At 36.2% G+C, this 20,959-nt stretch overlaps 1 protein-coding gene across 4 annotated transcripts in view; it reads right to left on the bottom strand.

Annotated features, from left to right (window-relative positions):
• LOC145671040 (arf-GAP with coiled-coil, ANK repeat and PH domain-containing protein 2-like) overlaps positions 1 to 20,959 on the bottom strand; it is a 72,512-nt gene that overhangs the window by 37,648 nt on the left and 13,905 nt on the right. For 3 of the 4 annotated variants that reach the window (XM_081739714.1, XM_081739717.1, XM_081739718.1), the window contains 5 exons: positions 19,073 to 19,301; positions 16,251 to 16,349; positions 12,728 to 12,941; positions 8,732 to 8,837; positions 1,021 to 1,227 (listed from right to left, as the gene is read on the bottom strand). In XM_081739714.1, coding sequence (XP_081595840.1) covers positions 1,021 to 1,227; positions 8,732 to 8,837; positions 12,728 to 12,941; positions 16,251 to 16,349; positions 19,073 to 19,301 — 855 coding nt within the window. The remainder of the gene's footprint in view (positions 1 to 1,020; positions 1,228 to 8,731; positions 8,838 to 12,727; positions 12,942 to 16,250; positions 16,350 to 19,072; positions 19,302 to 20,959) is intronic. The other variant, XM_081739715.1, reaches the window with a different exon arrangement.

Genomic DNA, 20,959 nt, shown 5'->3' on the forward strand with positions numbered 1-20,959 from the left:
TTAAAATCTGAACGGATTAAGTCCATTAACGAATTCAGCCGAGATAATTGTCCTAGCCATTTATTGCACTCATCCGTTCAGGAGTTATCGTGTGAAGTAACGGATTAATGTAAGACATCGTTACCCGTTAAGATATTAACGGATTGAGTCCATTAACGAACTCAACTAAGATAATCGCTCCAGCTATATATCGCAAAAAACATAACTCAAAAATTCGATTTCGTTTAAGAGATATCGTGAGAAGTAACGGATTAATGTAAGACACTGTCAACCGTTAAGATATTAACAGATTGAATTCATTAACGAATTCGGCCGAGATAATCGTTCTAGCTCTCTATTGCACGTATCCGTTCAAGTCGTATGGAGCAACGGACGGACGGACGTACTAACATTACAATATTATAGATCCCAATTAGGTAATCCTAATAAACAACTTCCAAAACTACAACGAACTTGGCTTCTTGAAAAGAATACGATGCACAATTTATACGATATTACTGATTTTAATTTGTTCTTTCCTTTGAAAAATATTGGAATGAATTTGTGGACAACTATTATTCACTTTCCAGCCAGATGTAGAATCTAAATGCAAAAATATCTGTGAAGAATATGAAATTAACATGAAATCTGTATTTTACGTTAACATCCATGTGCTGGTGAACATAAGATGATATGCATAATGAAATTATTCGATTGCAATACAACTACTCGATGATCCAAAGTAAGAGTGGTAATCTTTCTTCTTTCATTCTTTGTAATATTCACGTCAGAGTAGTGTGGATTTCTCCACTTTCTCTCGGGCACCTTATTGGTTAGTTACGTATATTCCAAATAATTTTATTTCTTATTTGATCTTCTCTTGTCTTTCCGAGAATAATTTTTAAGGATCGATATTTTCTGCTTGGATTCTGCTCCATTCTCTTTGGGAAAATTATAAAACTACAATTTTCACACTGAATCAACGCCCAATCCTTTTCTCTTTCTTAAATCATTATGTAAGTTTTATACTAAGATTATTACCTAGACTTCCTTTGCCTTGCTTCTTTGGTTCGTTCCACTGACAGGTTATCATAATTATCGCTAGAAGATTTGGAAGATGATTCACCGCCAGTACTGGGATTATTTTCTTCGTGCATACTCAGTTGTATGGCAGCACCTATTCCTTGTTGCATTGAAGATATCCATGCTTGATACATTTCATCTGAATCTGCTTGGAGCATATGACTCCTACAATTACACAATACAAATAAAGTATTATTATTATTATTATTCTACACTAATATATTCAAATCACAAGAAGTATGATAGACAGTTATCAAATTTGATTTCCATGTCTCACCAGATTTTTATCTAAATGTTATTACAGTTGTTTGGTAGAAAAGTGCAACCAAGCATTGTACATAATTTTGTGTTTTAGCAAAGCCCTGAAATGCATGGTATCTTCCCCTACCATTTACTTTTATTTTAATCTTCTCTGATGATAAACATGAAATGTACCGAAAATAAGGATTTCTGAGTGGAGTGAGCAATGGAGAACAAATAAGAAGGGTTTCATAATTATTTTATATGAACTGAATACCAGTTTATAATATTTCTTATAGACTCTCTAGTATTAACGTATGTTACATGAATCAAGTTCACCTAGGTGGTGCACGTTCGGAAGATCGGCTCCTAACACCTTCTTATATCTTTCTAGCTAGGAGTTTGATCGTTTCACGTGACTTGGACAACTAAATTCTGTGTCTCAGGACAGTATCTAGCAAAAGATTCTGTGAATCTAAATTCCTTCTTCCTAAAGCCTCACATTCACACTGCATAATATAGCATTTTAAGTCACTTTCAAGTCTGTCTCTCTCTCTCTTCCCTCTACATAATTTCTGGTACAATCATTACGGTCTATCGAGAATCAAACCATAAGATCATGCGCTGTTTGCAAACGGAGACACATGGGAACATTTTAGCAAAATACATAAAGGGATTATTCCATAAGTTACGATGACTGTGCCATAACGCCAAAAGGCAGCGCCAATGAAAATGCACTATATTCGGACCTTAAAGGCAGAGGGGAATAAGTCATTTTTTTCTGAAAATGAGTTATTGCCAGATTTGAAACGTGTGTTCTGATATCGCTTATTCTTAGAAAGCTTGTAGTTGTATTATGAATACTTGGATATAATTCCGAAGGCACTTAAAGGCAAAAAGCAAGTCTCTGTTTTCTGTCTCTCCTGAAAATTTAATAAAAATGACTTACTCCCCTCTGCCTTTAAGGTTCAGATATACGTTTTAAGGTCACAGGAACGTGCTTTTTCAATGCTACCAACAGATGTGGATGTGTACAGCACGAAGCAATCAAAAGATACGTAAGGACGAATTCGCTGCTCGATCACGCTTTAAAGTAACACTTTCCAAGTCCCCTACAGTATCCAGACATCTATATAAACGATGGAGAAGATTTTGACGGGCGGTACACTTTGACGAATCACATACAGCTAATGGTATTCAACAAGACAAAGATATGCGTTTCCCTCATTGGTAAAGATATATAGACGCCACGCATATGCAACGTGCTTTTCTTTCTACTTCTGCTGTCTTGTGTTCATTTCTTCACATTAAAGCCTGATTAAGCAAGGAAATAGTATGTACTTATCTTTCGACTGCTCCCTACAGTTATGTTCTGCACACAGACGCCATCTGTAGGAGGCACTGACAATCATCTTTCTGTAGTCTTCAAACGCACACAGTGCATTTCCATTGCTGGAAAATTATTTGGCAGTTGTAGCACAGTTTTCATGACTTATGAAATGACCCTCGCATATACTGAGGAATAGAGATTCAATACATCAATAGGCGAACAGATAATGAACACCCAGATCTGGTAAGTTAAACACTAAGTTTAAGATGATTTGGAACTGTCTAGGGAAGAATTGGATAGCGTACTGATTAACACACCAACAATGTAACACCACGATCGGGTTCAATTCTCGGATCAACCAAATACGTTCTTTCTGAATTTCAGAATTTTATGTATAAAAGAAGTTCTACTGTTTGTCTGTACGGTAATTGTAGGCTATTTTTCATTCATCTACAAGCCAAAGTACTGGACCAAATAAACAAACAAACAAAAGTGCAACAATATGGTTAATTTGTGAGTGAGAGAACACTACTTAGAATAAAATCATGTTTTCATTTTCTACGTTGAAGACACCGATGAACGGCGTGAAGGTTCCGGTCGACCAAGACGGACCTTAACACGGGAAAATCGTCGCATTGTGCGTGAAACATTATATTAGCCTGTGACGTCTGCGCCTGCCATCCGAACACAAGTAGTCGACTCTAGAACACCCTGTGTCATCCCGCATCGTCTCGAAAATTGGTTATCAGTTGGATTCCGCGTGTACAGTCCTCTGTGGAGGTTGCCATTAGCATAAGTGCATAAACAACAGTATGTGGAGTGGTGTCGCACTTGGGCGGCATAGAATCCCCATGAATAGCAACCGATTGTGCTCAATGATGAATCTCGATTCTGCATTACGCCAGATGATCATCATGTGCGTGTGTAGTGGCACTAAGCGAAGAGGCTGCATCCACCCAAACTGTGAAACGGCACAACGGCGCTGCTTCTGTCATTACGGCATGGGAAACCATCGCGTATGATTTTCGGTCACCTTTCGTAGTCATTCGCGAAATCTTGACGCCGCAGTAATACGTGGGTGAGATTCTGCTCTGTACATGTTACTCCTTCTGCGAGACCATGATAGTACAGGATGTCTACTAAAATTCCAAAATAAAATTTCGTGACTTTTTCGTGACCTTTTCTTCACCAAATCATAAAATTTCCTAACATTTTCAAGAGCAAATTTGAGTGCGAATTAGGCCGACTTTTCATCCATGCGATAGAAACGTACTTTGCTTGCGATTTGGTAGCGTCTAAAGCCGACCATAGACATTTTTGATGGTGAATTTTGACGTTTTATAGAACGAAATTTTGAAATCTGTACTTACATTTGTACATTAAAAAAAAAATCGTGACCTAAAAGCTAAATTTCGTGACTTTCATGACCGTTTTCTGATTTCGTGAGTCTTTCGTGACATTCGTGACTTTCGTGACCGATAGACACCCTGTAGTAAAAGCTTTCAACAAGACAACGCTCGGACACATAAGGTACATGTGTCTATGGACTGTCTACGTCATGTTGAGGTTCTTTCCTAGCCAGCAAAGTCACCTGATCTCTCCCCAATTGAACACGTTTGGGACCAGCTCGGAAGCTAACTTTACGTCACAACCAATCTGCAGGATCTCTAGGAGCAGTTACATTAGCTACGGACTGATTTGTTTCAGGCAACGATATGCCTTACTTCTAAGACGCATCAACGCATGTATCCATGCCCGAGCGGTTGCTAGAACTTACTAATATGCAACACGTATTAGACTCGTACAACTAAACCCATGTCGGATTGATCTGACATTGTAATCCTTACAATAAATTTGTATGACCTTGCAACCCATAAAGTTTGATTTCATTCTCTCCATTTCTTCTAGGTGTTTTTGTCAGCGAGTATATATAAGTTTTTAAGGCTCATCGCTAATTTCGTCCATATTCTTTTTAATTTTCGGTGAGTAATTTGAAGACACAGAAGAATAAAGCAAGCTAAATAGTATCTACAAACTGCTATTAAACAAACTAATAACCAGGGCCCGGATCTTGTTGACCTAAAATTTTCTAAAAAGTGACCTATAAAATGACACTAAAATTCCTGTAAAATGACCTTAAACTTCACAAAAATTGACCTTAAAATTTGCATTTTCTTAAAAAGTTTATTTTGTTAAACATCAACATTTTTTGAATATCTATTGGATTTTAATTACCATTTGTCACTCATTTTCAAAAGTTTTGTTTCAGTTAGTTGCAGTCCATTGTATGATATTATACATAAAGTATCAATTCACTCCCGAGTTGAAACTAGGAAGCACACTTAAAGAATAGAATTTCGCAAGTGTAGACTGTATACACGAGAATAATAGATAAAACCCTGTTTAAAATCTTTGTACGTCTTCTAATTCATTTTTAGTTATTAACGTGATCACATCCTTTGTGGTCAACAACCCAAAAATCATCTCTTTGGCCACCTAGCAACCCCACACCCCTCGTCAACCAGCTACAGCTTAGTGTTCATTAGCTTTTTAGGAATGCAGTTTTCCATCTCGATAGTCAGAAAGCAGGAAAAGAGAGCAACTAATTTTGTATTTTTCAAATTTGAAAACATTTTAAAATTTCCTTATGTAGATGAAAGACTAAAAAAGACCATAAGTGACCTGAAAGTTACCTTAAAATATTAAAAAATTACCTAAAACTTCAAAACAGTAAAAAGTGACCAAAAGTTGACCCTAAAAAAATATACTTTTAGAACCCTGAGTTGACGGATAACGTTTTTATTTGAACTCGCCTTGTCCTATGCGTAACAGTAAAAAGTTGACTTGTCAACAAGATCCGGGCCCTGCTAATAACTATTTCCAAACCTTTTCTTCTAAAGTGCAGAAATCTGAACGTGTAGTTAATGATGTCATAATTGTTGGACACCCGAATTCCTACGTTACACGAAAGGTCTTCATAACAATAATTAGTTCTTGTAGAAGCACTTTGCAAATACTGCCTGACTTATTTTCTATATTTTTAGTATTCTTTATTGCCTTGAAATTATTCACTAAAAAAAAAAAAAAAAAAAAAAAAAAAAAAAAAAAAAAAAAAAAAAGACTGAGCTTAGTGCAGTGTGTAAAAGTCTATATTAGTGATTTCTAAAGAACCTAAAGTGAAATCAGTGAAACAATCGTTACGATAACAATTAATACGAGGGCTGGAAAGAAAAAGGTGGCAACATATAAATTTTTCGTGAACCATTTATTGTACGTTCATGACATTTCTACAAGCCTTCAACGTAATCTCCTGCAGCATGTTGCACCGGTTGCCAGGTGTGGGGAAGTCGCAGGATACCAGCAGCGGTGACGTCTTGGTTGATGTCTGAAAGAGAAAGCTCGAAGTATGGCATCTCTGCTGCGGAAATGCATCCCTCGCAATTATTCTTTCATCTAAGGGAACAGATGAAAGTCACGTGGACTCATGTCTAGTGAACAGGGTGAGTGCTCTAGAAACTTCCATCCTGCTAAAGGTTCCTAACAGCTACTGTGTTGTGACAACGGGTGTTGTCATACAAAACAATAGATGGATCCCTTATGAAATTGGGTTGTTTCCTGCGTAGTGCAGGATGATGATGATGTTCCAGAAACTTACGATAGTACACTGCATTTCCGGTATGGTTCGGAGGAACTGTATCAACATCACCTTCCAGACGCAGCTTCTTGAGTCGGAGAGAGGATGGGTGGCGCCAATCATTTGATTCGCACTTAAATTCGGGCTCATAACAGCGCACCCATGTTTTGTTAAGTGCAACAGTCCTGTCCAGGAACACGTGACGTTCCCGTCTGTAAATTGCCAAATGATTGCCGGCGAGGGTGTATCTGTGCCATTTTAGAACGTCTGTAAGGTGATGCGGTACCCATCTGGATGCAATTTTTCGGTAACCAAGGACATTGTGCAACACGAGGACATTGTACAACTGTAGTATGGGATGTTCCTACCTCATAAGCCAAATTCTCTGGCAAAAATAAAATGAAATCTTTAAGATTTATGTCCCATGGTTATGCCGGTTAGGCTAAAGGAAACGGTGGTGATGAAAAATGAATGAAATGGTGGAATGAAGAAAGTGGGAGGAAACGGGAGAACCCCGAGAAAAGCACGAGCATGGTGTTTGGCCACCACAAAGTCCACATGGCGCGAGTTGGGATCAAACCAGGGACCCCAAGCACCGGAGGGGAACGCTCTACCACTGAGCCACCCCCCCCCCTTTCCAAATTCTCTGGCAGTCTACCTTCTCTTCATATGCAGCAAAGACTGAATCAATTCAATGACTCGGTTTTCGACCCCATGTCGACCTCCACTTGGTTCCTGTTGCACACTATCATGTCCTGCACGAAACGTTGCAACCCAAAGTGTCACAGTCTGATACAGCAATGCGTCATTAACACATGCTTCACGTAGTCCAGAGTGACATTCCCTGGAGTTTTCTCCACTGGCCACTTCAATTTTTGTCCATGCACGTTGTTCTAACTTGTAAAACATCTCCTGTATCACCTACACTAGAGCCGCCATCCGCGTTGTATAGCTCCATCCATCCTCTATTAGTGTTGCCAACAGCAGCTTGAACAAAAATCTCTGCACGGGGATAAAGCAGTATTGCCACTTATGTTTTTCCAGTCCTCGTAAATAAACACTACATTTAAAAGGCCAATGGATTAATCTTAACTTTTAATATTCTAGACAATTATTTATTTATATGGACAAGTTCAATTTTCTCAAATGACGTGACTTAGGTTCGTATTAAAGCATTTCGTTGGAATTCTAATAATGATATTCATGTTTTCGAGTTTGACAATGCTTTTAAATTTTGCAGATACCTTATTTCTATTCTATCATTATTTTCAAGTTTTGCAACGAAAAATTGTTATTCTTCTTCCGGTATCTGTAAGAATTTTGCCGACACTGAGACCCGAAATTAAAAATTACTTTTTTAATTACTTAGTGGCATCGTTACGGTTAAGGCTACCTGAAGTGATCTTTTTCACTGTTGAAGAAAGGATTGGTTCTCTTTTTAAAATATAAGGCTCGTCAGAGCCACACAAAACAGGAAGAAATTAACTAAAACACATTACAGGAAGATGAATTAAAAATAAAAAAGTTCTACATGAACCATCACTCTTCATTAGTAAGACAAACAACGATGTTAATTTCTTAGAAATTAAACTCGTCCTCTAATCTGCAACTTTTTTTTTTTTTTTTTTTTTTTTTTTACCTCAACGTCCTCTTATCCTTTGTTCTGAAGATGCGAGTCAGCAACCCACGAAAGTTTGAAAAAAAGAAGGAAACAGTGATGTTGAAAAACTATTTACATTCGCTCTGTTGCATAAGCATGTCAAAATCTTCTCTAACAGTTTTACTTCATTTTATTTATTGATTTGTTTTACACTTGATTAAACGTGAAAATTAAAGTGAAATATTCATTGAGATGACCTGTCTTAGTGAATTACTATTATTATTACTATTATTTAGTATCTGGAAAATATTACTATTTTAGTACGTGGTTATACAAGAACTCAAGAAGTGATACTGGTAAACAGATCAAATCATCATAAATTATTCAATATCGCGTATACCATCAGTATTGGTAAAGCGGGACAGTGAAGATCTCATACTTCTCTACCTACATCACTATTTTTAAGGATAACGTACTCGCCCCTCTCGTTTCAATGAAGAATAACTCCCATCACTGGCGGCAGAGGGCAGAACTAATCTACAAATTACATTCTTCAGTGATTATGTTCTGTAAGCTAAGAAGATAGATTATATGAGTGTCAATCAATGGTGACGACAGGATTTGTGGAATGAAGATTGAGGAAGAATATGGGAGCAAAAGCTTACAGGTGCAATATTGTCCACCACTGCCTCATATGGACTTTGACTAAAGAAGGATTATTACGCAACAAGCGACCTTTATCATCCACTTGAAATAATTATCATACCAATAACGAAAGAAATAGAGTGGCTAATATGAATGTAATAAAAATTCAAAAACAAAAAATTAAATAAATTCACTAATAATAAACAATAGATATACTCACTTTGAAGGTGAAAGCACTTCAAAACAAAACCTTCTATCACCTTCTGTAACTGGTTTTACGGTACATAACCTTAAATCTTCCTCCATCACAGTCATGGAATCTTCACCTGTCAGAAAAAAAAAAAAAAAAAAAAAAAAGTGAATTCTTATTTTTATTAAAATCAGCACTTTTAGATTAACCAACCTATGAGATTAGAAACTAGTGTAGTATGCCTAGCAATTATTATCATCTACACGTAAACGATTAGAAATTTACTTCTGGATCGAAGTATTAATCTTTAAAGGAGGGATAAGGATTTCAAGATGATCGTAGACTTTTACGTTCGCGGCCCTAGTACTGCTTCTGTCACAGGGACATGAGCGATACCTCGTTGTAAAGGTTATGGAATACCGATTCCAGAGCTAACTTTTGTGCCGCCGTGCCAAACCCGTAGAAGAAGAAGAAGATTTTTTCCGCAAAAAAAGAATTTTTTTTTGGAAATTTGTGAAAAGCTGGCAACACTGTTACTTGTCGTACACAGGAAAAAAATATTTTCACGTGTACGCCAAACACAGTGAAAAAAAAAAATCCGAACGTGTTTCCTACGAGAATCATCCTGTACATATTTTTCGAAATATTTTGGTCTACCCTGACGCCCTTAATCGTCATATATATAAGCCATATCTCTGCCCCCGTGCCCAACTCGTAAAAGAAGAAAATTGGGGAAAATATTTTTTTCGAAGTTGGCAACACTGTTATTTGTCGTGCGCAAGAATGGCCATACACTGCGTATCATTAGTTGGGATGTTTATTTATCTTTATTGATACAGTTTTTTTATGTTTGGAGCTCCTTTGGGGAGAGAGTTTCCTTCCTAAAAATGCTGAGGGAGAGGAAAAAACTAAAAACATCCAACTTTCCACTCCTACCCTTCCGCTGCTGGATCCCCGACGTGGACGAAATGCACACCGTTGGAAAGTTTCATTCTTCCTGAAGAGATAGACACCTAAATCATCTCTCTACGTTAATTAGGAGCCGAGCTACGGAGGTTCAAACTGCTGGCTTACCCCTTGAGCTGTTCGTCCTGTAAAGATTAATTCAATTGATCCAACTCGGCCGTAGTACATCCTTGTATATATTTACCCGAATTATTTACAGTTTCTTGGTAAAGGTTATCTTTATTGCAGCTTATACAAGATTCAACTGATATTGGTGAAACATTTACCTTATTAATTGCCTTTACAGCAGTTTACCTCCACAGTCTCGGCTACGTAATTCTACATTAGGCCACTTATATGAAGACCGATTCCCTTTAATACGGTAATCTGAACAGTAGGAGCGATACGCAACTCATAAAGATATGTGTTACCCCTATCTCGATTGAAAATTAGTATTAAAAATGTGTCAATTACAGCCACATGGTAGTTCAACAGTACATTTAATGGCAAGATACAGTTATTGCATGAGTCAGTCTAAGTTTTTCAATATTGACATATGTAAAACATTTATGGCGTATATGCCACGACACTGAAGCAGTTCAAGCCATCGTAAGTGCTCGTTAGCACGAGTATAGATAGTGACAATTTGTACCCTGACAGGATGCGCAATGCTGCGCTCGAGGATATGCTATCTGACAGCCTCAAAAATTAAGGTGCAGCAAAGTCTATTCTGGAAATTTTTGTTTTACAAGTTCAAGCTGGGTCATAACGCCACAAAAGCAACCCAGAACATTTATTATATTGAAACCATAGTAAATCTTTACCACTTCCGCTTTTAGTAGAGATATGAGTGAAGATGGAAGTATATTTTTGGGACGCTGAATTGATTGCAAAAAACAGCTTTTGGCAAACAATTACCGTTTTTACTCTATAGCGATCACCATTAAAACCGAAACTTATTGATTTCAAGAAGTTCCCGTTTGAATACCACCTCCATCAAGAACTCGATTCCTAACATTAACCCTTTATATTCTGGCCGAAGTTGATGGTGATTCATCAAATAGTTCTTAAGGGGTCAGACTACTAAATATTTTTCAAAAGCTAACAATTTTTCTTTTGCCAGATTTTCGTAAATGAAAGGGGATAATGAAATGTAACTTACGTCAATAATAGATAATGTTATTCTACACCCGAAAATACGAATCACAAGAATTTTCAGTGTTACCATCCGCAGAAATTACAGTGTGACCAGAATTTGGTGACCTAGACCAAAAATCTAGGTTATGACACGGATTAGAATAATGAACTCAACGACTACTGATGACTTATCATGCTGTCTGTGTTTCTTGTTAATTACTTTTTACATAATATTTGTATTCATTTTGTAATAAAGAGTGCAAAATAAATAATTTTTAATAAACAGTAGAATTAAAATACAAATATTATTTAAAAAGTAACTAACAAGGAAAACATACAGCATGATACGTCATCAGTCGCCGTTGAGTTCGTTTTTCCATTCAGATTTTGGTCACACTGTAATATCTATGGATGGCAACACTGAAATTCTTCCGACTCGTATTTTCGGGTGTAGAATAACATTATCTATTACTGAGGTAAGTTACATTTCATTATCTCTTTTCACTTACGAAAAACTGGCAAAAGAAAAATTGTTAGCTTTTGAAAAATATTTAGTTGTCTACCCCCTTAAGATTTTTTGTCTCGCGGACGGATGGAGACTCCAGCTGGGCAATTATGCCCTAAAAGAGCTGTTCCAGCTAACTCGTATCACACCGTTCGAGAATTGATCTAGGAACTCCAGAGCACCCATTCGACTGTTGACTCTCATAGAGCCTGTCTATTCCACTTATGTCCTCGGAAACTATGCGAACTATACTTCGGCCTAACCCTTTGACGGAGGAAACCCTCCCTTTACTTAGGGAAAAGAACTGAATGACCTCAGCTGTGTTGCCAATTTGTCATTCAGTCGCTTGATCTTGACGAGTGAAGATCATAGGCTACTTCAGAGTGGCTAATAAGACAGATCACAGCGAAGCCCGTGTAGTAATTCATTGTGGCAACGCTTCCGCATCTAACAATTGAAAGATGTCGATCACAGCAACGTATCCCTCCTCTTTCGAGGGATTTACGGGAAATCACATATCGACAGCAGCGCCAGCAAGGGCACAGTTGAGATAGAAAGGCTCTAGTATTTGATGTAAAATACTGTAAATGATGTAGTTAGGGCATAGTAAATTTCTACTTGTTTAAACAACATTCAAATTGTGTTCAGACTAAACATTAATATTTAAAAAACACTGTAATTATTGTACTTTTAAAAAAATGTGAAAATATATCGCGTGCGACTTTTACTGAAAGAAAATTTCAATGAAAAAAGTTTTATTATTATTATTCTGAACTGACAACTTCCTAAGCTAAACATGTAGAAGGCTCTGTGGTGGTATGAACTGCAGTATTTTTTTCATGGTATTCCGTTGGTTCATTATTACTCTCACAGAAATGAATTATTGCCGGTCACTATGTGTGGCATCTCAGGTACATCCTACGATAAAATTTTCCTTGACAATGACACCGTCTTTCAAGATCACATTGCATCAATACACACAGTCAAATCTGTATATGCGTAGTTTGAGGAATATCAGAATGAATTTAAGCCCCTCTACTGGTTCACTCAACCCATTGATCTCAATATTGTTAAAAATCTATGGGCAGTTTTCGAGCAACGAGTCCGCCGCAGATCATCTTCCATAATCGCTGATGCAATTGAGTGTTGCACTCCATAAGAAATGGTTCAATATTCCTTTGGAAACGGTTTATGCCTCAATTCCGCGCCGAATATGAATTGTACTATATGTGAAAGATGATTTAACTACGTATTAATCAGATAAGTTGTAGTTTTATTTGAATTTCCATTATTTTAATAATTATTTACAGATTAATATGAGTTTTCCTGACCTACCATTCACGAAACCGAATACTGACGACAGAAGAAATATGCAAGTAGTAACAAATAAAATAAAATAAATAAATAAATAAATAAATAAATAAATAAAAGAAACTAACCAGTTCTTTTCCTGTACACCAGTTGGTTGTCTTGTAGACAAAACCATCGACGATTCCACGTCTTAAACGCATTGGACGTCCTTTTAAAGAGATAGCCTTCCATACGATTTCCGTTTTTCATTGGAGCTGGAATATAATCTTTGTTAGTGACGTAAGTGTGGCGATTTTCCATTTCTTTCTCAAGTGTATTACTCTCGGCTCTCATGGTGGTCAACTGCAAAGAGAAATTCCTTTTGTCATAAAAATATTGGAGAAACTAAACTAAACGAACAAACAAACAAATAAATAAATAAATAAACGTTACAATTAGAAAATGTATAGTAAAGTCTGAGATACATTTTAGAAGATATATATTTCAAGATAATTGTAAACTATTTGCCCTTCATGAACAGTACCCAAATTCCTCGTTTTGCAGTTAATGACGTTAAATATTTAGTATTTTTCAAGATGTCATCCTTCATACGATATTTTCGATATTCTTTTACACAGCGCTTTAACATTTGCCCCCGCCATCTGCAAATGATATTGTTTGAAGTTTGGCGTCCCTTTTCGTTAAGCCTATACGAGACTTCTACATCTTAACAAGGAATCCCGTGTACTCCTACAACAAATTTAACTTGAAACTTAAGTCTTTCGTACAGTGTGCTACTTCTAACTACAAGGGAACTCCTAATAGAAAAATAAGAAAAGTACTCATAGAAATCAGTATCTTAAAAGTGCAAATTTAAGTTGTATATCATTCTGGATAATTCATCACGTATTTACAATAAATACACACTTGCAGAGCCGTATTTACGCATGGATCAACACGGACTACAGCCTGGAGCAGCAAATTTTCTTGGACTGATTTTTTTTTCCATATTCCAGTTCTTGAAATTTCAGAAATTTGTTATGCATGAGCATACTGATATGAAACGGGATTTTTATATTCATAAATATCCAAGAAAGAATCTCTTTGGCTAGAAAGAGGTAATTAACATCTTTCTTGTAAAAGTGTAAATTAAGATGTGAAAAGATTAGGTAAAGCTGACTACAGAAATCTGTCCAAACTTAAAATTTAAAAAAATCTTAATGTTTTTAAAATTCTTAATGTTCTTAAAATTCTTAAAGTTCTTAAAGTTCTTAATGCACTTTCACTTAAATATTGATTACTCATTTCACTGTCTCAAATTTTCTATTCCGGTATTCATTGAGAGTAAGGTGTGGTGTCTGCTTTTTAATATTAGTATTATGGTCCGGGCCGGCAAAAATGTTGAATATGGCTGCATATATGTGAAACGTATTTAAAAAAAATACAAGAAATTATTCCGGAATGGAAATTTCACAGCGAAAAGAAACCAAAGACGTCTCTCTCGAAAAATATTCGTTTTCGTAAATAGCACGTTAATTACAATAAACTCGAAAATAATGTTGTAATATCGACCTGTTGCACTAAAACCAAAAGAATCCTTACAAAGTGTTACAAGTTTAAGAGTACAAATACAATATCATTCTTGTACTAGAAAAAAAAAACTTAGTATTATAATGCATTCAAGCAAAATTGAAACCTTACTTCACCTACCGCAAGTCTTATGTCTTCATCGGCCGAATCGCTCTATTTCGAAAGACAAAATGTTTTCAGTACATGGATTAATGTTTTCAAAAAATAAATACATTTTGTTTCTTTTTTGATGTACAATAAACTATAGTTTGGTAATATGTGTATTACCAGATTTTTATTTTTATTTTTTTTTAATCTGGTATCTCCCCAAGTCCCTTATTTGTTTCCAAGTTTTTATGATCATGCATTACACAAAAACCACAGTTCTCATAGAAGATACGTTAAAAACAAGAATATAGAAAAATGTAAAGACAAATGCAGATTACAGGGAATACCAAAGTAATCTTTCCAATTTTGATCACGTATAAGCCAGAAATGGGGATAGATAGAAAGGTGCAATTTGCGAGATGATGTTCACACACCTAAAGTTTTGTTCTATATCAACCCTTCCAACAAATCTCTCTTCCAGTTCTTCAAGCGTCTCGATAATTGCATATACCACTGACCACGGTGCACAGGATACTACACAAGCGACTGAAGCCGCATCGCTACAGTTGCAGCTGCTACATGCGCTTCAACCTGATGATAGGCCAAAGCGCAAAGCATTTGCAATTGAGATTCTGAATCGCATCGACGAGGACCCAAACGATTCTGACAAAGGTGATGTTCTCGGACGAAGCGTGCTTTGCATGTGTCCGGGATGGTAAACTGATACAATCTGGCGGATATGGGGCTCGGAGAACCCCCACGTAAGCCGGGAAATTGTGCGCAACAGTCCAAAGGTAAACGTGTGATGTGGTCAGTTTCATGACCGTGTGGTGGGACCGTTTTTCTTTTGCATAAGCGTCAATCACCGCAACTGAACATGTTGGAACAGTTTGCATTTCCACAGGTCAAACACCTGCAACCTGTCATCTTGCTACAGCAGGAGAGTGCTTCTCCTCACTGGGCCCAGATCATTAGTAGGGCTTTGGACGACAAATTTTCTAGGTCACTGGATTGGTCAAAAAGGACCCACTAACCTAACTCCCAGTCCTCGGAAATCACCCCATTAGATTTTTTTTTTCTTTGCAGCTTTGTGAAGGATGTGGTCTACATGGCTCCGGTGCAGGACCTGCAGACACTGAGAGTCCGCATCGGCGCCGCACTTGAACATGTTACGGAGGACATGCTAGGCCAGATATGGACGGAATCGGAATATCGTTTAGATATCCTCCGTGCTACAGATGGCGTACAGACTGAACTCTGTTAAACGGCTAGTAAAATTTTAGGTGGGTGTGAACATTATGCTGCAAAACGCACTTTCCTATCTATCCCCATTTCGGACCTATACGCGGTCAAACTTGCAAAGGTCATTTTGAAACACCCTGTATTATAATTTCATTCACCATTTACACGTAAGAGGCAATGAAGGATTTTTGAGGCTCAAAAGTAAACGGCAAATTATTGTACACAGTAAGATTTGTTGCTGATGATAATGCGCTCGTAGTAGAAGACGGTAAATCACGTATACTATATGTATCAGACACATGAACACTGCGAAAAATAGAGTGGTAAAAATTGGAAACTTTTAAGTTGCAGTGTTGGTACAGGAAAAAAAAAAAGGAATGATACACTATTAAGACAAATGAAAAAAAGAAAGTACATTCTGGTAACTACAGAAAAAAGACAAACTCTGTGACTGTCCACTTAATACGACACTGAATTTTAAAAAATGACTTTCAATAGAACATATACGTAGATTAGATGCTAACAACACACTTTTACTATACCTAGGTTTGGCATGTTTTAACGCTTTGACAAATGCTGCTGAAGTTTAATATTATCCTTCTGCAAGTTGGTTATTTGCGTTAAGTTAGTATTTTCTGCGTACTGTAGAACCAATGGTACCCACCTTAATTTATTGTATTTAAGGAAACACATATCTACAAGTACCACCTATAAACTATACTAAAATAACATTCTTCTTCACTTTTAACTTACAACATCGTTGGCCACTTTCTTGAAGAAAGGGTCTAAGTCTTGGCATAAATCTGTCCCTTGATGGAAGTAAGTACTACAAGCATGCATATATGATAGTATCTGAAAAAACAAAAAATCAGGCAGAAGTAATGATTAGAATATTAATTACTAAATATCAAAACAACAAAATCACTTTTAAAATACAGGAAAAGCCGTAAGTCATTTGCATTTTAAATTGTTTGTCAACTACGAAACTATGAAATTATTGCAAGCTGCATCGCATAACTAAGTTAGGTTACCTAAATAAAGTGTTCAAACTGTCCTCCTCCATGAGTTCCAATGCACAGATTATCTCTAAATTAAATGTTTTAAATACAGAATAACATGCTGTATTACTAATGTTGTTGGACGTTACTTGATCAAAATTAGAAGTAATACGCTATAGATCCGTTTTCTTTTTTTTTTTTTTTTTTCTTCAGAAAAAGAAACTTTATCTTTCATTAAAATTACTCGCAGATGTTCTTGAGTACATACTCAATAAAAAATTCACTCAGCTTTTGCGGGTTCAAGATAGGTGATCTTACATTATTCCCTCACACAGAAAAGCCCAAATACGAACACATGTTAATATTTTGATTAACTTTCTATTTATTGTAAACTTAAATAATTACAAATATAACAAGGTATAAATACCTTATAAAATGACTTCTTACAACGTATTGTTTATGTCAATCAGCTATTACTACCACTCTGGTCAATCGAGGTCTGACTAACTGCTAGTGTCAAGTGACTTATGGTAAACGCTATATTTCATGACAGTGGAAAAAGAAATGAAATTATATACAATTTTTTCGGAAGTCTTTTATTATTCTTTCACTTAAAACTGTAAAGTAGACGGGACAAATGCCAAAAAGTTCGAGCATGCAGATAATTGTTAGATTTGGACAAGTAAGATCACACTGGAAGTTACAATTCTGTTGCGCATCATGTTAATAAATCATAATGAGTAAAAAATATCTGATTCTACACAACAAAAACTACATGCAATTAGTACTCTTGAAATCGAAAATGTTAAGTTTCTACTATACACAAATATAGAAAACTAGTTTAATTTTGTACTCTGACATATTGTTTCTCTATACCTATTTCTCGTTGTACTTGTGACACAAACTTTCTATGTTCCCAGAAAAATAATTTCGTGATGTAAAATACGAAAATGAAATTAAATGAAATCTTTGAGTTTTACGTCGCACGGTTATGCCGGTTAGGCTAAAGGAGACGGTGATGATGAGTAATGAATGAAATGGTGGAATGAAGAAAGTGGGAGGAAACGGAAGAACCCCGAGAAAACCCACGCACAAGGTGTTTGTCCACCACAAAGTTCACTTGGCGGGGGCTGGGATCGAACCCGAGACCCCAAGCACCAGAGGTGAACGCTCTACCACTGAGCCACCGCGGTCCCTGACGTAAAATAAGAAAAACACTGAAAATAAAGGGGGAAGGCTTTACATAGCCCACCTATTCGACAGAATTTTAAGATAGGCTTGCAAATTACGAGGCTGAGAAGAGTTTCATCTTGCCAAAATTAAAACTTATAATTCCTACTCAACATGAGATCGAGTTAACCTTATAGGTCTTCTACACTACAGTTGTACACAATTTCCGATGTCTACAGATTTTATTTTTTACTATAGATGATCGGAAAAGAAGGTTAAAAAGCATAGAACTTTTTATGTTATTCATTGTAACTTAACGAAAATTTATTTGTACATTCATAACACGTCTGTCTTGATAAAGGTTTCGAATTCTGATCGTGAATACCCGAGAAGCGGACATTAAAAATGATGACTAGTCTGGAAAATTGGTCAAGAGCAGAAGTGAGGTTCATGCGGCCAAAAACACTACACCTGCTAACATTCATAAGCAGATTGTAAAAGTGTACGGGGAGGGCTAAATTTCAAGGTAACATGTAAGAAAATAGTGCCTTTAAACAAAGAGGAACCAATATTGTTAACGACAACCCTGGACACAGCGGAAGACCCAGTCTTCACCACTGATGTTACGCTTGAAACGTAACATACCTTCTAGCCCTGATCTAGTTCCAGCGACTTCCCTGTTCTAAAGCAAAAAATAGTTGGCCACCATTATCTGGTATGTGATTATGTCAAAACCACTGCCTCACGGTGGTTACGAGAACCTGACGCGGATTTCTATGCAAATGGTATGGAAAATTTTATCTGCCGTTGTGATAAGCGGTTGATAAAAACTGTGATTACATCGAGAACTATTGCTGAATGTCCTCTTATCATCAGGTGTGTTGATCTTCCAGCTATGTCTCGCACATAAGCCATAATAGGCTTTGTAACTCTTTTCTTTTGGTCATGATTTCAGGTATCATATATATAAACATGACAGGACATAGGGTAAGTAGATGTCAGCAGAGCAAAAAGGGAAAAAGAGGTTCAAAAACTGCTTTTTGAGTAAAACCTCCTCCACACTACAGTGAGGAATAACTCTTTTAACGTATTTTTTAATCTTGGTTTTATCACCTAAAATTACACTAAGATCCTCTGTATTGTTTGAAAATGTTATTTCTATACACAAAATATAGAAGGCTCGAGTAAGTTTAGTTTCAATTTGAATGCCGTACCTTTCTGACGTTAAATACCTAATACCCTCATTTCCACATTTTTTTTTCACCTATATAGCATGACAAATTTCTGCACCAAATGTACTAACACATAGTCTGGTATGGCACAGTACTACATATGCTAGACTACTTAAAAACTTTCTAACAAAGTTAAACTAGTTATTTAGAAACTACAAAAACAATCCGTACTTACAGTTCCAAGAACTTCGTGTCGTTTCCGTGCTTGCAAGATGCTAATACTGTGAACATGATCTAAGGCAGTGTGTCGGAAACACGACCTCGTCGCTGAGAGTAAATTCTGGATCTCCTCAGATTCATGTGGCCGGCTTTTTGGAGCTTGAGAATTTCTCGATAAGGCAGCGTCTAATTCGTTGGAAATTTTTTCAAAATAATGATGAGAATCTTTTACGTTCTTAATGTCACTGAAATAAATTCAAACAGCACATTTATAATAATTTTAAATCTACTTATAGCAAACACTGCATAAATTTAAATTTTTAACCATTTTACTAGAAGAATGTCTTGCCTCCCCCCACCATTTTTAATAATATTAAATACAAAAATTTAAAAAGTTGTATATTATTACAAGGTAATTTCTTAATAATAACTACGTAACAGTATGATATGAACTATCACCAACCTTGACAAAGAGGTAAACAAAATATATAACGCTGTATACAACTAACTTCAAGACACTTTATCGTAACAGGAAGGTTTCAAACAAATTAAATTATTTACGGTGGCAGTGTTTTGGAATGACTATACACACACTAGGGATGATCATAATATTTCTGTGATATTTTCCATTATACAAGCTTTACTTTTAGTAGACTTAAATTCGATTTAAGCTACTCGCTGAGCAAGTTTATTGTAAAAATTATTATCAACATGTAACAGTTTCGCCAACTATCTACCTGGCTTTATCAGACACTATCCAACAATAAACGTATTGTTTTGCTCAGCAAGTAGTTTAAATCGGATTTAAATAATATTCCTATATTACGAATTACTCGCTTACGTGTTCGTTCCTATGTCAATTATTACGTCATATATTTCGAATACTTCACTTGGGCACTCTTCTTCAGGAACAGACAGACTCACGCTTAAGTAATTTATTACAATTTTTTCATATGTTTAGCTGTATAAACACAGTTGAAATTAATTTGTATTAATTAATTACGTAGTGTCAGGAATGAGTTGAGTTGATTTTGAGTTTAACGTCCCTTTTTCAGCAGCGAGGCAATATGAGACATGGACCTACTGATTAACCTGGAATCTGAACCACATGAGCTCTCGCCGGGAATCGAACCCGGGCCTTCCACGCCAAAGGCGCGTACGCTAACCGCTTAGCCACGGAGGAGCTCTGTAGTGTCAGGAATGATATAACTGGTAGGTGTAGGTGGGTAATTCGTTGTGTTATAATATGTTTCATATGTTTTATAAGTAATCATAATATTTATATTACACAAAATTTTGAGTATGAGGAAAGAATAGTTATACCGGTTTCTGTTTAATATTACAAAATAAAATATACACCTTTAAAGATTGTCAAAACAAGAACGCTGGATTTAATATGCACCAAAAAGTAGTTTATTTTCAGAAAAGGGAAAATATTTTTACATACTTACATCATCTAAATGTTCCGATTTACAAATGCAAAATGTCTGTCATATGTCCTCCACGACTTGCTCTGCAACACCGAACTCTCTCGATGAAATTCTTAAGTTTTCCAAACATATGCTTACCGAGGTAGCTAATGACACGTTCAACTTTCTCTCTAAATTCTTGCACTGTTCTGGGCTAGTTTGCGTTTGATGTCTAGTCCCCAAAGAAAGTAATCGCAAGAAGTAAGGTCATATGACCTTGGTGGCAGTTCTGATTCTGTTGCAAACGAGTACTCGGTCCGGGAATTTCTCATGAAGCAAAGTCATTGTGTTTAGGAGGATTGGCAAGTAGTACCATCTTGCTGAAACCATATGCGCTCAATATTAAACTCGACATTTTTAAATCGGAACTTTTACCTGTTGTAAATATCTAAATAATAATAATAAAAAAAAAAAAAAAAACTGTTTCTATTTTC

This window comes from Thermobia domestica, chromosome 15 (genome assembly GCF_964235325.1).
Source record: "Thermobia domestica chromosome 15, izTheDome1.hap1.1, whole genome shotgun sequence".
Lineage (NCBI taxonomy): Eukaryota > Metazoa > Arthropoda > Insecta > Zygentoma > Lepismatidae > Thermobia > Thermobia domestica.